Below are 16,355 nucleotides of genomic sequence, written 5' to 3'. Positions count from 1 at the left end.
AACAGTGACAACACCAGGCCCTTAACCCACTGAGCCACTAGGGAACTCTAAGATTTTACAGGAACTAACCTGAGGGCTCAAGAATCTGTATGGGGAGTGCTCAGAATCCTTGCATCACCTACTAGGAGTCTGCTTGGTTCTAGCCACCCCCCTACCCCCAATCTCCCCCAACCCCAGGTCTCAGTGGACAAGTGGGATCAGAATGCTGAAGCTTCAGCCTGAGCTGCCCCTGCACTGCCATCCCTGAGTCCTTACCGGGATCCATCCTGGGACCCAAAGCACACAGTACACAACTTAGCAAAATGGATTCTACCATTTTATTCAGATAAGAGGTCACAAGCCACAGGACTTTAAAGTGCGTGAAATCCACTGGCAATAAAGTCGCACATATGCCAGCCTCCCCCCACATCCCACCACCTTGCTCCATCCATCATTACATGTCCGGGGGGGAGGGGTTGAGACCCGTCATTTAAAGGTGAGGGGTGGCAGGGGAAAGGGATGGGAATGCTGGAGGAACAGGAGTCTTAGTGGTCTGATGCTGGGGAACGAGGGGATCAGCCGCAGTGACTCTGCACACCGAGGGAAGGGTGGGCTCAGCTGAGCCTCTCAAAGGCTGGAAGTAATTTTTTTCCCCACCTACTCCTCACAACCAGCCCCTAGCACTTCAGACAGTCCTAACTCCTCCTCCTTCATCTGTCTCTGGTTTTTCTCTATAATTTATGAGTAATTCAGATCCCACAGTCCAGCCAGCGTGTGTCTCCAGTACACAGTGCATACAAACCACAGCAGACGTAGAGTTCAGACTCATGGCGGGGCTGGCCCCATCAGGTGGGAAGAGGCTTCTGTCAGGAACTGGCTAGGCGTGTGTCAGTGCTGAGTGCATGTGTGCCCACAAGTGTGGTGAGTGAGAGTATGTGAGTGTGTGTGGTGTGTGGTGTGTGTGTGTGTGTGTGTGTATCCCACAAAAATCCCTAGGTGACAGCTTGGCCAGAGGGACCCCCACTCCCTGCTTCACAGGACAGCCAATGGGGTTAGAGGAAGGGAGTGGGCAGCCTAGACTGGGGGGGTGGGGTGGGGGAGAGAGGCTCTGATTCCCCAGAGAGAAGGGAGAAGCTGATCCCGATCTAACACTCCCCGGGCCAGTCAGTACCTGCCCACGTCTTTTTACCCAGCGCAAGGCTCCTTAATCCCTGCAGCTCAGCACCAACTGTGGATACAGGCGCAGCTCTTCGAGCTAGTGCCCTTCTCACGCAGTTCTGTTTCAAGGCAGCTCCTCCTGACTCCACCAGGACATGAGACGGAACTGGAGGGAAGCTTCCACTGTCTCCTTCCCCCTCCCTCAGGAACAAGATGCGGGCGGGGACCCCAGAGCCCTTAGCTCAAACTCCGTCTCAATCTATAGACCTTCTAAAGGAAATAAAGTGCTTTGCTCTGCCTGACTCCCAGAGAGAATGGCACCATGAACTGGCATGGGTGGTTGGCCTGTGTCTTCTCGAGACTTCACATACCCTCTGCCAGTCTGCACCGCATGCATGATGCCATCCTAAACACGTGCAATTTGCGAGCTCCTCGCCCACCTCCAAACACTGTCAACTCGCCCTTTCCAACAGCAGGCGCTACAGACAGGAAAGTAATCAACAAACAACCTTCCCCCTCACTAGTCCAGGCCTGCGCCCCTCTACCCAGAAGAGAGAAGCCAGAGTGGCCCCGGAGGCCTAGCCTCTCAGGGGAATGAAAGGCCTGCAAAGGACTACAGCTGCAGGAAACCAGCGTCACACCCAGGCCACATCCCCCTCCGCCTCTTCAGCAGTGGCCCAATGTCTGCCTGCAGCTGCTAAGAGAAAACTTTGGAAGGAGCTGACAGGGCACTGGCACCTGCTCCCAGGAATCTGAAAACTTATCCATCCATCTCCAGGGCATATACAGGAGGTTTCTCAAAGCCTGCTGGGCCCCAGGTTTGGCAGTTTAATTACCGTCGTCAGGCTGGTTCCCACTTTGCCTATGGAAGGATGGCACCTGGCTTTCCTTCTCCCAGCACTGAATATCCACACTTAGAGCCCACACTCTTTTGGTTTGAAAGAGGGAGAGTAAGGTGACCCACCGCCCCTCTGAGGTCAGTCTGTGCTGCCCATCAGGCTCACCTCTAACCTTGCCCACTCACAGGTTCCTGGGACCAAATGTCACTTAGCCTCTCCTCTCCAGGTCTTGGGACCACAGGGAGATACGCTGGCCACCCAACTACAGAAGGACTCTTGATTCGGAAAGTCAGAGTTACAGGCTAATGCTTGTTAGGAGCTGTCCAAGTTGATTCCTGAGGCCCGTGGCCTGGGCAGCTGATAAGAACTTAAGCCTAAGCTACCCGCCCCCAGCCTGTGCGCTCCTCCTCCGAGGCCTGAGATGCAGTCTCCCACTTGTGCGACTCTCTCTCCCGGGAGCCCAAGCCCTAGCTGCCTCCGTCTCCCCTCTCACTGAAATAGTTCTGTCCCCACTGGACACAGCAGAGGCCTCACTAGATGGGGCAGGTGGGGGTTTCTCGGTGTGGGAGACACACAGTGCAGGAAACTCCGAGCAGCAGTGGTGTGTGCATGAAAGCAGGACAGTGCCGCTACCATAAGCGCTGGTGTGGGGCCCAGGCGGCCTAAAGGACATCGGTCTCCCTCTCGATCCCCACGTACTTGAGGGCATCAGCTTGGCTGTACCTGTCTCAGAGCAGGAGGAGGAACGGGGTTACTACCAAGGCCTCTGCGATTGAAAAGATGGAGTCCCCTCTGGTTTCACTTCCTTTCCCACCCCCTACGAGCGGTTCACAGCGCTCCCACTTCCGAGGCAAGGTACAGAGGGCAGAACAAAGAGAAAGCCTTGACTTCTGCGAGATCCTCCCCTTCATCCCCATCACTCACCTTAAGCCCTCAAATCAATTTCGACAGCCACCCCTTCCACCCCCGAGGCCACCTCCCTAGGACCATTCCTGGCTGCCTCACCTGTAATCAAAGAAGAGCTCTTCGCCAGCTTGAATTGCCCTCTTGGCAAAGATCCCAATCCGATGATCCCCATTCACCATGACCACTGCAAAGAGGATAAACCCAAGGCTAGATTCCTAGTCAACTCCAAGGCAACAATCAGTAGTGAGTCCGGGCTGATTCTCTCCAAATTCCCAGTGAAAACATAAATGAAGAGGAATTAGAAAGCAGTCAATGAAGGAAGCTGTTTCTATGAGTTTTTTTTTTTTTTTGTCTTTTTGCTATTTCTTGGGCCGCTCCTGTGGCATATGGAGGTTCCCAGGCTAGGGATCTAATTGGAGCTGTAGCTGCCGGCCTACGCCAGAGCCACAGCAACACAGGATCCGAGCTGGGTCTGCAACCTACACCACAGCTCACGGCAACGCTGGATTGTTAACCCACTGAGCAAGGGCAGGAACCGAACCCGCAACCTCATGGTTCCTAGTCGGATTCGTTAACCACTGCGCCACGATGGGAACTCCTTTTTTTTTTTTTTTTTTTTTGGGCTGTGCTGGTGGTATGCAAGAAATTCCTGGGCCAGGGATCGAATCTGAGCCATAGCAATAACAAGATCCTTAACCCACTGAGCCACCAGGGAACTCCATCTCTATTCTTTTAAATCTGTTATTCTGGTTAGTGACATGGGGAAAGAATTATCTTTAAAAGACTCATGGTTTGGGAAAAATGTTTATAATGTATTCAGTGAAAAAAGCAGATTATAAAACTAAGAGAGAGAGAGACTCAGAATGATACCAGACATTAATCATGATAATCCCTTGACAAAGAAACGACTCAGCTATTTAAAAAACAACAACAACAAAAAACAGAATAATGGATAGAAATCATAGTAAATGAAGCATCCATCCCCCAGCCCACCTGCCATATTACTGCCAACTCACCTTTGGCATAACAGTTGGGGTTCACTGAGTGGTTTGCAAATCGAATTTTGTTTCCTTTCCGGGTAGCATCCACCACAAAATCTGTGTTAAGTAAACCGAGGAAGACCATGGGCTCACCAGGCAGCTCTATGGCCTTCCAAGCCTGAATTTGAAGTCAATGGAACAGTAACAGAAACAATACAATCCAGGGGGATCTGAAGCCCAGCACACCAACAGGAGCTGAGAAAGCAGGCAGCCTAGGAACCAGCCTCATGTAGAGGCTCTCCCATTACGTGCCTCCTTCTTGTTGGATCTATAGGCCTCCCCTCCCACCTACTGGGCAGGAAGGATTCTAAGGTGTAAGTGCCTAGTGCTCCAATTACAAACACAACCCAGAAATGGAGGTTCTCCCAAAGCAAGTGAACTGGCGCTCAGAGAGTCTAAGTTCAGTCTCACCACCGTGCTCTACGCACCTCTCAGCAGCCTCAGAGCGGACTGGAACCTGCACTAGTACCAGGGGAACCTGGTAGAAAGGCCTGCCCGAGACCAGCTGGGGACGAGGGAAAGAGACTCCGTACCATTGTTGAGGTTGAAGAGGAAGCTGGACATGTACTTGTCATAGACCTTCCCTCGTCGATCAGCCTCATCCTGAGAGATGAGCTGCAGAGACAGACAAGCAACAAACAGGGATGCAGTTGTCCGCTGCGGGCACGGTACCCTGCCCCTAGAGCGGGCTTTCCGAGGACCATGACCAGAATCATAAGAGGGGGAGCCTGGGTTACTCCATCGCCATCCTCACCCAGGCTGACCAGCATCAGAGCTGACCAGAGTCCCGCGCCTGGCCCCTCATGTAGCCTCAGTTGCCAAAACGTCGAAGCAGAGTGGTTTGTTTCAGGGCTGCAGACAGTTCTGTGGGATCCCCCCCAGAGGCCACATGAGAACTCAGCTGAGTTATTTAGAGATTAATTCACAGAAGTGTGGCCCACAGAAAATCAGGGTTTCTCATCAGATAAAGACTGTGGGCCAAACCGATAGCACTCACCTCACCACAGTATTCAGAAATGAATTCATTCTTCTGCACAGACTCCTTGATGAAGGTGCCCCATCCGGCCACATCTGAGGGGGCCAGCAGCAGGTGCTGGGGGAGAGGGAGTCAAACCTCAGGCTACAGGGCGTGTGCAAGCCCAGGGGCCTGCGTGCTGGATGCGCACGTGTGCTGTGGGGGAGCAGGGTGGAAAGAACTAGCAACTGTAAGAGGATCTGAAAACAGAAAAAGGGCTCAGCCATTGTGTTCTGGTGGGGGGAAAACAACAAAAGGAGGCGGTACAAGGAGACGTGGCACCCCTTCCTCTAGCCCTGGGGACTTCCTGGACTGGAGCCGGTGGAACGCACTGTGGTGCCGAGTAAAAATAGACATCAGTGGCATGGCCCTCCTCTCTGCTCCTCTGTCTGGCCAGTCCGGGGGGCACTTTCCTTCCTTTCTTTACATTTTATTTATTTATTTATTTATTTATTCTTTTTAGAGCCACACCTGCGGCATATGGAGGTTCCCAGGCTAGGGGTCGAATCGGAGCTGCAGCTGCTGGCCTATACCACAGCCACAGCAACACAAGATCCAAGGGGCATCTGCAACCCACGCCACAGCTTGCAGCAACGCCAGATCCTTAACCCACTGGGCAAGGCCAGGGGTCGAACCTCAGTCCTCATGGATACCAGTCGGAGTCTTAACCCACTAAGCCACAATGGGAACACCTGGGGGGTCACATTTATAATCCCTCACGAGGACCAGAAGCTTGAACTCAGGAAATGTGTGTCTGTTAGGATTTACCAACACGCTGGTGTACAAACCCCCTAAGGAGGCGGTAGAAGAGGCCGAGTGGATTATCAGTCTTTCCCGCTCTATCTGGTCCTCAGTCCTGGCAAGAGCCCTCACCTTCTTGAGGCCGCGCTGGATGCTGCAGTTCTTACAGGAAACCACCTTGCAGTCCCAGTGCTCTGAGGCACCACAGGTGAGACACAGGTCGGGGTCACACTCTCGCACCGCCAGGTAGCATGGGCACTGCTTGGTATTGCACTGGGTCTTACAGCGACAGCCAGGAAAGCGATTCTGACCTGTGTGGACAACAGGGAAGGTTAGGGAGAGAAGCAGGCTGATGCTGGGGCTCAGGTTGGACTCAAGGGACAGCGGGGATGTCAATGTTATGGATTCAAGGATATCTGGCAAAACAGGAGAGAAGCTGCCTTCTCCATAATTACACAGTCACATGTTTTTCAGAGAGAAGGGAGTGCCTCCCAACATTCATGCCTGGGAGCAAGACAGCAGGTTTGACCCTGGAAATGTGTCTCCTAGAGATTCCCTGACAATGCTCTCCCTTTGCTTTGCTGGTAGAATTTGGAAGGTGGGTGGAGAGAGCCCCAGAGAAAAAGCAATCAGTGCTATTCACTGGTAAATCCTCACCGTGAAAACAATAATCATTTTGAAAACAGAAGGCATCCGTTCTATGCTACCCTCCTCCACCCACTGCCCTCCCAGCACGAGCACCCACCCCTCCACTGTGGTTAAGATTGATATCTGCTTTGTGGCCAGGAGGTGCTTCCAGCACAACTGCCTGGGCACCAAGGTCTGCAAGCTCTGAGGCTGCCATCAAACTGCTCAGCCTTGAGTGGGGGAGAAGTGGTGAAACAGAAGCACTCTGAGCCTCCTCCCACCCTCTGCTGACATCCAGACCAACCTGACGCTAAAACTCCAGATATTAGTCTAAAAGACAGAGAACTGTAACCTGGACATGTTGTAAAACAACATCCTGGAGAGGGAGGCTGTGTCTGCACCTTAAAGAAAAAGACTCCAAGTTTCTTAATGCTGCCCTGGAAGGTGAGGTTGGGAAAGCACCTGATTTCTGTGCAATTGTTGCTTTTTATTTTTTGTGAAGTACAGTTGATTTACAATGTTGTGCCACTTGTGCTGTACAGCAAAGTGACCCAGTTTCACACATACATATATATATTCTTTTTCTCTTATCATCCCTCATCCTGCTCTTTCTGTCTTTTTAGGGCCACACCCACAGCATGTGGTGGTGGTTCCCAGGCTTAGGGTTGAGTGGGAGCTGTAGCCGCCAGCCTCCGGCCACAGCCACAGCAACACCAGAGCCAAGCTGCATCTGCGACCTACGCCACAGCTCATGGCAATGCCAGATCCTTAACCCACTGAGCAAGGTCAGGGATAGAACCTGTGTCCTCATGGATGCTAGTCAGATTCGTTTCCGTTGAGCCATGACGGGAACGCCCCTCATGTTCTATCCCAAGCGATTGGATACAGTAGGACCTCTAATGGTTGCTTTTAAAATCATACACCTCAGGGCTTTTAAAAAGGGACTTTTCTAGATCTTAAGTACTGGTTTCCTCTGCAGACTATCAGAGGGCCCACAGGCAGCAAAGGGCTCGGGGGGGGGAGGGGGGGGGAGGGAAACCTGGGGTGCCGAGGCCAACTACTGAGACAGAGAACTTACAGTCAGGGTTGCACTGGCAGAACTTCTCACAGAAATTCTGAGTCATGATGCAGGGACAGGTGCTGTCACAGGGGCGGTCCGGGTGGTCGCACGGTTGGTAGTTGTACACTTGGGTGGAGGAGTTATCTGGGAAAGGAAAGAAGACACAGGACACTGCTGTGCCCAGGCTCCCAGGCCACCCTCCTCCTAAGTGTCTCATCACTCCTCTTCGAAGGAGGTTCTTTTCTTTTTTGCTTTTTAGGGCCGCACCCTCGGCATATGGAGGTCCCAGGCTAGGGGTCCAATTGGAGCTGTAGCTGCCAGCCTACACCACGCCACAGCCATGAGCCGAATCTGCGACCTACAGCACAGCTCACGGCAATGCCAGATCCTTAACCCACTGAGAGGGGCCAGGGGTCGAACCTGCATCCTTGTGGATACTAGTCTGAATAGTTTTTTTTTTTGTTTTTTTTGTTTTGTCTTTTTGCCTTTTCTTAAGCTGATCCCACCGCATATGGAGGTTCCCAGGCTAGGGGTCTAATCGGACCTGTAGCAACTGGCCTACGCCAGAGCCACAGCAACGTGGGATCCGAGCTGCATCTGCAACCTACACCACAGCTCACGGCAACGCCGGATCCTTAACCCACTTAGCAAGGCCAGGGATCGAACCCGCAACCTCATGGTTCCTAGTTGGATTCGTTAACCACTGCGTCACGACGGGAACTCCCACTAGTCTGAATAGTTTTTGCTGAGCCACGACGGGAACTCCCTGAAGAAGGTTTGTTCTGACCGTAAACTTGGACACACATTTAGCACCTGAAGTGAGAAGCAATCACAAGTGCTGGTGGTTCATAAGCTACAAGGGGGTGATTTGCTTTGTGGGGAGAGCGTGGAAATGGTCCAGGTTACGGGGCAGTTATTTTAAACAGTAAATGATGCCTAGAACCTGGCAAATGGCACATGATCAAAGTCAGAGATCACGAGGCCCGTAACTCTACCTCCTGAGTGGTCTTCCTGGCCACAGGGAGGAGCTGAGCTTCCTCAGCCGCTGCAGGGGAATCTGCAACGCGAGGAAACCCAGGGTCAAGTGCAGCCACAGGTGAGGCGGGGAGGGGGGCTTCAGGCTGGACCTGAGCGGAGCGCCCTGGCAGAACTTACCTTTCTTCAGCTGAATTTTCCTGCAGTGTGCAGCCCACAACCTGAAAGAGATGATATGGCTCTGGGTCACAGCCCTGGAGAATTCTGCAGATTTGGGTAAGTGACAGCATGATCCGCTTTAAGGGACTGCGGTCTGATGACTGATGATCCTCCCCAGAGGCCCTCACAGGAGGCCTTTACGCTGCTCCATAGAAGCTGGAGTCCATCCTACCTGCAGCAGGCCTGTGTCTCAAGGTTTAGACACAAAAAAACCCCCTTGATATACAAACATACACAAAAGAACAAAAAACAGATACAAAACAAAACCCAACCCTCTATGTCTATTAAAATGCTATTGTTTCTCCCTTTGGGGAGGTGGAGGTGTGGGGGCGTTTCAGGATGGGGCAGTGGGAAGGCTTTTCTGGAATCTGCTCTGGGTAAAGAAATTGAAAGGGAGAAGCCACAGGGATCTCCTTTCCTATCTAGAGCCCATGTCAGTTCCTTAAGGAAGAAACTGTCAAATTAAAAAACAAAACAGGAGTTCCCGTCATGGCGCAGTGGTTAACAAATCCAACTAGGAACCACAAAGTTGTGGGTTCAGTCCCTGGCCTTGCTCAGTGGGTTAAGGATCCAGCGTTGCCGTGAGCTGTGGTGTAGATCGCAGACGTGGCTTGGATCTGGTGTTGCTGTGGCTCTGGCGTAGGCCGGTGGCTACAGCTCTGATTAGACCCCTAGCCTGGGAACCTCCATGTGCCGCGGGAGAGGCCCAAGAAACGGTAAAAAGACAAACAAAACAAAGCATTTTCAATCCTAAGCAAAGGCTAGCTAGCAATCAGTGTTATTATGCAACTTAAAAAAACAACGCAAGTGCCAAAAACAAAAAGAAACCAAAAAAACCAAAAAAAAAAAAACAAAACTCTGGTCAGAGTTGAGAAGTGGGGAAGTGGTAACTAACAACCAATGAGAAGACATGGCCTCGGGGTGGAGCCATGAGGCCAGTTCACAACCTACTGGCCAGGAGCTTAAACGGAAAACCAGTTCTTTCATGGTCCACAGCACAGAGGGGCAAGGGAAGGGCTGGTCCAAGGCACAGACCCGCAGGTAGCACTGAGGAAGCTGGCTCCCCGCTGGTGATGCCAAACTGATGGGCAGCAGACAAAGAAGGAGACAGAAGGGAAGTCACAGGGGAGGTCAGGGCACAGGGAACAGCCTGGCTACAGAAAGCCCTCCGCCCAAGCCTTGCCTGTGCTTTCTCTTCTTCTTCTGCGAGGGGTTCATGAGCTCATCTGTTGGCAGCTTCAGGATAAGTGATTCTTTCACTGCGAACTGGAAGACCTGGAAGAGAAATCCAATAGGGCCTTGAGCTGAGTGGTCAGATGAGTGACCTAGCCAGGTGCCAGGCTTGGGAGGGTTCTGGAGAGCCTGTGGGCAGATGACTGAGCATCTTCAGTAGGGAGAGAGAGAGTCCCTGAGACATCGGGTCACTGACTCCGAAGTTAATTCTTAAGTGTGTATCCTGATTTGAAAAGAAATACTGGACACAGGTACAGTTCTCCTGGTCAGAAGCTTTCATCTACTGCTCTGCCTACTCTGCCCTGAGTGGGCCAATTCTTACCAATGGTATCTGCCTCTTAGGAAGGGCACCAATGTGTGTGTACCTTGTGTAACTGAGTCTGACATGAGAGGTACCACCTAGCTAAGCACTAGCTCCCTCTGTTGACATAAAAGTGTCAGAGACTTGACTACTTCAGTAGGACAGCATTTCAGAAAGGCTGGTTCCCTTTCAATGTGCTGCTTCTCTCAGAACATTTGCTTTTATTTATTTATGTCTTCTTTTTTTTTTTTTTTTGTCTTTTCTAGGGCCACACTCGCAGCATATGGAGGTTCCCAGGCTAGGGGTCTAATCAGAGCTGTAGCCGCTGGCCTATGCAACCAGAGCAACATGGGATCCGAGCTGAGTCTGTGACCTATACCATAGTTCACGGCAACACCAGATCCTTAACCCACTGAGCGAGGCCAGGGATTGAATCTGCAACCTCATGGTTCCTAGTCGGATTCATTAACCACTGAGACATGATGAGAACTCCAGAACATTTGTTTTTAACTTTTTATTTTCCTTATTGGCTATAAGCCCTCTCTCTCTCTCTCTCTCTCTCTTTTTTTTTTAAGGCCATACCCCAGACCAGAGACAGGATCACAGCCTTAGTTATGACCTATGCAGCAGCTGCAGCAATGCCAGATCCCCAACCCACTGGGCCAGCCTGGGGGTTGAACCTGCAACTCTGCAGCAACCTGAGCTGCTGCAGTTGGTTTTTTTTTTTTTTTTTTTTGGTCTTTTGGCCTTTTAGGGCTGCATCTGCAGCATGTGGGGGTTCCCAGGCTAGGGGTCTAATTGGAGCTGTAGCTGCTGGTCTACGCCAGAGCCACAGCAACACTAGATCTGAGCCACGTCTTCGACCTACACTGCAGCTCACAGCAGCACTGGATCCTTAACCCACTGAGTGAGGCCAGGGATCAAACCCGCAACCTCATGGTTCCTAGTCAGATTCGTTTCTGCTGCACCACGACAGGAAGTCCATGCAGTTGGATTCTTAATCAACTGCACCACAGAGGGAACTCAGAGGTGCTCTTGAAATTCCATGAAAATTATTAATCTTCTCAGGAAAATACACAAAAAAACTGTTTTGCACACAGTTCTGCAGACCTTTAGGTCAAGAACCTGTTTCTTAGGAAAATAGGTATGAGCCCCAAAAGGAAAGCCAAGGGCACTTCAGCTCATGGTTTTACTGCTTGTTCTAAGTAGAGGGAGCATGAAGAAGAGGTCACAAAGACTTTTCCAGAAGTTAGGGAGCTAAGTGAGCAGGGCTCAACCTCTAGGGTTCATCTCTCTTTGGACAGATTGGCTCTAACAACTGACTCCCTGTCTTTGCGCTTCAGCCTATCTTCCCATTGCAGGCTTTTCCTGCTTTCAGAGCATCAGCAGCTGCTATCAAACTGTGATATGAGTGAGAAGGGCAAGGTCCAGGCCCAGACATCAGGGATGGTACTAGAAAATCTAGCAATAGAACATTTAAAGAATAAAGCAACTGAGGAGACCAATGGAGGGAGGGGAGGCTGCAGCCACAGAAGCAGGAGCAGGAGTGCAAGATAAGAAGATCCCCAGAAAGCCCCAGGAGTCCCTTCTAGGAAATGAGGTGCATGTTTAGAAAGAAAGGTGGGAACAGCAACAACAACAAAGCTTAAAGAGAGTAGAAACATCTAGAAAAGTTAGTGCCTAGAGATGGAAATAAGAATTCGACAAGTTGAGAAGCTCCCCAAGCACTGCTAGGCATGAATCTACAGGAGGTAGCATGCTGGGGGAACCCACCTCTCGGCCTAGAAACACAGGTTTATGAGGCACTAAGCCTAAGACAGCTCTGGCCAGACAGGCAGCCCTAAAAGATGGCCAAAAGGCTGCCAGAGCAGGGGATGAAAGGAGGGTGCAGGCTCATTCCTACCCCTTTCAGACAGTACCTGCTTGCATGTCTTAGTCCCCAGAAGCCTAGCTATAGAACAGAAATTGTTGAAGTAGGTGCCATGGAAGACTCGAAAAAGAGATTCTTCAGCCCCGGTCCACTCCACGGGCTCTGAGGGCGCTTCCACTACGCAGAGCTGAGGTGGGGCTGGACTAGCCTTCTGCTTTGTGGGGGTCTGACAGCGAGAATTAGCCTCTAAGAGAGGAAGAAATAAGAGAAATGGAAGAAGGTGGAGTGAGGTTGTCATCAATGGTTTGCCAAAAACTCAATATTTCATTCCATGTTATTTATTTTGTTAAGAAGATGCTTAATTGATTAATTAATTTATTTACGGTGGCACCCATGGCACATGGAAGTTCCTAGGCCAGGGGTCAAACCTGTACCACAGCCATGACAATGCTGGACCCTTGACCCAGAGCCACCAGGGAACTCCACTTCATTCTACTTTTTTTTTTTTAGTTCCCAGGCTAGGGGTTGAATCGGAGCTACAGCTGCCAGCCTACACCACAGCCACAGCAACACGGGATCCAAGCCTCATCTGTGACCTACACCACAGCTCACAGCAATGCCAGATCCTTAACCCACTGAGCAAGGCCAGGGATCAAACCTGCATCTTCACGGTTACCAGTCAGATTTGTTTTTGCTGCGCCACACAACAGGAACTCCAGGTAGTAATTAATGTGAAGTGTTAGGTGATGACCCTGGGTAGAAAGCAAAAATCATTTTCTGTTCCCTGTACCTGAAGAACTGGAGGCCCAGTCATTGCCAGTGTCCCTGTCACTGTCCCCTTCTTTAGTCTCAGCCACAGCAGAGGCTGAAGTGTTGGAGCAGGAAGCGCTGACCACGTGGTGCCTTCGCCGGCGACGCCCTGAGCACTTGGAGCGAGGGTTGTGGAGCATGGCGTACTCCTTTGCTCCTTCCTGCAAGGGACATGTCACAGTTAGGAAACAGGAATAGGCCCAGAGCCACTGTTTTGATTGCTCCCATCATTTCAAACCACCTTCTCCAACATTTCCGCTTACTTGCACCTTTACACTTTTTTTGCTCTGTATGACCACATGATAGCTTTTTTGCTGCTGTTGTTTTTCGTTTTTTTCTTTTTTTGCTTTTTAGGGCAGCACCCATGGCGTATGGAAGTTCCCAGGCTAGGGGTCTAATCAGAGCTGTAGCCACCAGCCTACACCACAGCCACAGCAACACCAGATCCGAGCCACTTTTGCGACCTACACCACAGCTCATGGCAGCACAGGATCCTTAACCCACTGAGCAAGGCCTCAGGGATGCTAGTCAGATTCGTTTCTGCTGAGCCATGATGGGAACTCCACCACGTGACAGCTTCTTCACAAATATTCTAAAGCTTACAAACTTACACCCCTTCACAAAAGAGCTATCCTATAAAATAATCTTTATAAAGATATAATCAATGCATCTATGTATCTTCAACTTTCCATTGAGCTGTATCTTAAGTTTATTTATGTGTTAGCTGTCTGGAATTTGAGAATGCATTCCCCTCTAAATGAGAAAATGATGTTCAGAGAGGGGAAGGGACATGCTTAGGGTCATTGGCTAATTTTTCCAGAATGGGTATAAAAATCAGTTCTCCTTGTCCCCAGGCCTCATTATTCTTTACATTTTACCACATTGCCTGTTTCAATAAGAAAATATATAATCCCTGGAGTTCCCATTGTGGCTCAGCAGTAACAAACCCGACTAGTATCCATAAGGATGCAGGTTTGATCCCTGGCTTTGCTTGGTGGGTTAAAGGATCTGGCGTTGCTGTGAGCTGTGGTGTAGGTCGCAGAAGTGGCTTGGATCCTGTGTTGCTGTGGCTGTGGCGTGGGCCGGCAACTGCAGCTCTGATTCAACCCCTAGTCTGGAAGCTTCCATATGGCGCAGGTGCAGCCCTAAAAAGACAAAAAAAGTATGATCCCTGAATTTGTATAATATTACTACTTAATTTTGGAACTTCCCTCCAAATCAGTATATTAAACTTGGAAGAATACTATTTCATTACTTACGGCTACATTTTTTTTAAGACCAAGTAATTATTATTATTATTATTATTTTTGTCTTTTTGCCATTTCTTGGGCTGCTGCCGTGGCATATGGAGGTTCCCAGGCTAGGGGTTGAATTGGAGCTGCAGCTGCCGGCCATGCCAGAGCCACAGCAACGCCAGATCCGAGCCACGTCTGCGACCTACACCACAGCTCACGCAACAATGGATCGTTAACCCACTGAGCAAGGCCAGGGATCGAACCCGAAACCTCATGGTTCCTAGTTGGATTTGTTAACCACTGAGCCACAATGGGAACTCCAAGACCAATTAATTATCATTTAGCTTATTCAACTATCTCCTCATCAGAAGATTTCCAGCTGTTTCTAGCTTTGGTTCCCAAAGATTTCTAACTGTTTCTGAAAACTAAATTGACAAGGATAAAGGTTTTTACCATTACTAAGGATAGTCAGAATAATACACTGTAGGCCCTTAGAGAAATTCCAAGAGAGAAGTTTTGAATTTAATTGAATATGATATCAGACACCTGTGCTACAATGTGACAAACACAGGGTTCCAGGATAACTGCTGTGAGAAGGGCAGTGCCCTTTTGGGTTTCACAAATGCTGGTATGTTAATATAACACAGTGTTTAAAAAAAGAAAACCATGGAGTAAATTAAACAGCATGGACTGTGAAACTAGGTCAGAGTCTGAATTTCATCACTGCCACACCACTGACATAGTAACAAACTTGAAGCAAAATATGTAACTTTTGGAGTTTCTGCTGTGGCACAGCAGGTTAAGGGTTCAGTGTTGTCTCTGCAGTGGCCTGGGTCCCTGCTAAGGTGCTAGTTCGATCCCCAGCCCAGAACAGTGGGTTAAGGATCCAGTATTGCCACGGCTGTGGCACAAGTTGCAGCTGCAGCTCAGATTCAGTCCCTGGCCTGGGAACTTCCATGTGCCACGGGTACAGCCAAAAAAACACATAAAGTAGCTGTTATAACATACAGTTTCTCCACCTCAGGATGTTGTTATAAGCATGGAAATAAGATAATTTACATTAAGGGTCAGCATAGTACTTGACACATAGGAATTAATACATACCAAGGAAAAAATATATCGTAATATCAATACATACAATACATATCAAGGAAAAAATAAATCAGATAAAGTCTACTTATTCTTATGCTATTACCACATGGCACGCTTTCCAGATTTTGACCCAATGGCACTCTCTACCATCTTTCCTTCTCTTATCCCACTTAAGATGGTCCCTAAAACTTGACTGTATGACCTCATTTTAATTGGGAGCATATATTTTATCAAAGTATTTTTTCTTTACCTAAGCTCACCCTCATTGTGAAGAAAGCAAAACTGTGTCTTTGGCAAGTCCAACTGAACCTAGTCCCTTCTAGGTCTCAGTGTACTGCCTCCCCACACGAATGCAGGAGGATTTATGCTGCATAAGGTCTGTCCATCAGGGAATGGTCCCCCTGGTTGCTGACCTCACAATAAGACATCAGCACCTTCACGTGTTATTCCTCCTACATTTATGGGGGACAGCAAAGAAAATGGTATCTCATACACACACACAGCTCCAATCCAAACAATACAGTTTCAGACGCTGGACTCTGAGTAGATGACATTTAGAGCAGGAAAGATTTTGATGCTCTTCAAACCTCACTCCATAGACAAGCTTCACAGTCCTACTGCTGCAGCATCTGAGCGCACCTTAAGAGCAGAAGTCATGTTTTATCTGTGCTGTATGACCCCCAGGGTGCTAAATACTGGCTCACTTGGTTTGTATTCCCCAGGGCAGTGTCCCCCAGGGCAGTGTCCCCCAGGGCAGAAAGCCGAGGACCATTTCCTGCTCAGTTTTCAACAAAGTTTAACAATGACAGAACATTTAAAATCATACCAGCAAAAGGAAGCAGTCTGTGCCACATGGCTCTGGCTCAATCTTGATTTCTTTGTTCTTGCGTTTATATACATTAGGGGTGGCATGAAAAGCTGGAAAACACAAAATTGTCCTGTTTCCCATGGTTCGTCCACTTGACAGGATGAGGAGGAACAAAAGTGAATCAGGGAGCTATCAGGAGAGGATTTAGATAAAAACAGCTGTTATCAAGGTACACAAAATTTAATCATTTCTAACTATTGCATTTGGAGTGGATAAGCAATGAGGTCCTGCTGTATAGCACAGGGATCTACATCCAATCACTTGTGATGGAACATGATGGAGGATAATGTGAGAAAAAGAATATATGTATATACATATATATACACGTATGACTGAGTCACTTTGCTATACAGCAGAAATTGACAGAACACTTAAAACAACTATAAT

The 16,355-nt window shown here is 49.4% G+C and overlaps 1 protein-coding gene across 6 annotated transcripts in view; it reads right to left on the bottom strand.

The window, feature by feature from the left end:
* Positions 1-303: 303 nt before the first annotated feature.
* EZH1 (enhancer of zeste 1 polycomb repressive complex 2 subunit) overlaps positions 304-16,355 on the bottom strand; it is a 34,105-nt gene continuing 18,053 nt past the window's right edge. For 5 of the 6 annotated variants that reach the window (XM_084982733.1, XM_084982731.1, XM_084982734.1 and 2 more), the window contains exons 10-21: positions 15,927-16,018; positions 12,754-12,934; positions 12,013-12,209; positions 9,743-9,834; positions 8,521-8,561; positions 7,384-7,509; positions 5,811-5,989; positions 4,920-5,015; positions 4,456-4,537; positions 3,899-3,979; positions 2,982-3,066; positions 304-2,699 (exon numbers count right to left, since the gene is read on the bottom strand). In XM_084982733.1, the coding sequence (XP_084838859.1) occupies positions 2,639-2,699; positions 2,982-3,066; positions 3,899-3,979; positions 4,456-4,537; positions 4,920-5,015; positions 5,811-5,989; positions 7,384-7,509; positions 8,521-8,561; positions 9,743-9,834; positions 12,013-12,209; positions 12,754-12,934; positions 15,927-16,018 (1,313 nt within the window). In that variant the 3' untranslated portion in view covers positions 304-2,638. 6 annotated transcript variants of the gene reach the window in all.

This window comes from Sus scrofa, chromosome 12 (genome assembly GCF_054392235.1).
Source record: "Sus scrofa isolate SSC_HxYL_T2T_F1_AM1 chromosome 12, Sscrofa_HxYL_maternal_Yorkshire_Landrace_v2.0, whole genome shotgun sequence".
Lineage (NCBI taxonomy): Eukaryota > Metazoa > Chordata > Mammalia > Artiodactyla > Suidae > Sus > Sus scrofa.
This window is presented reverse-complemented; position numbering and strand designations above follow the sequence as displayed.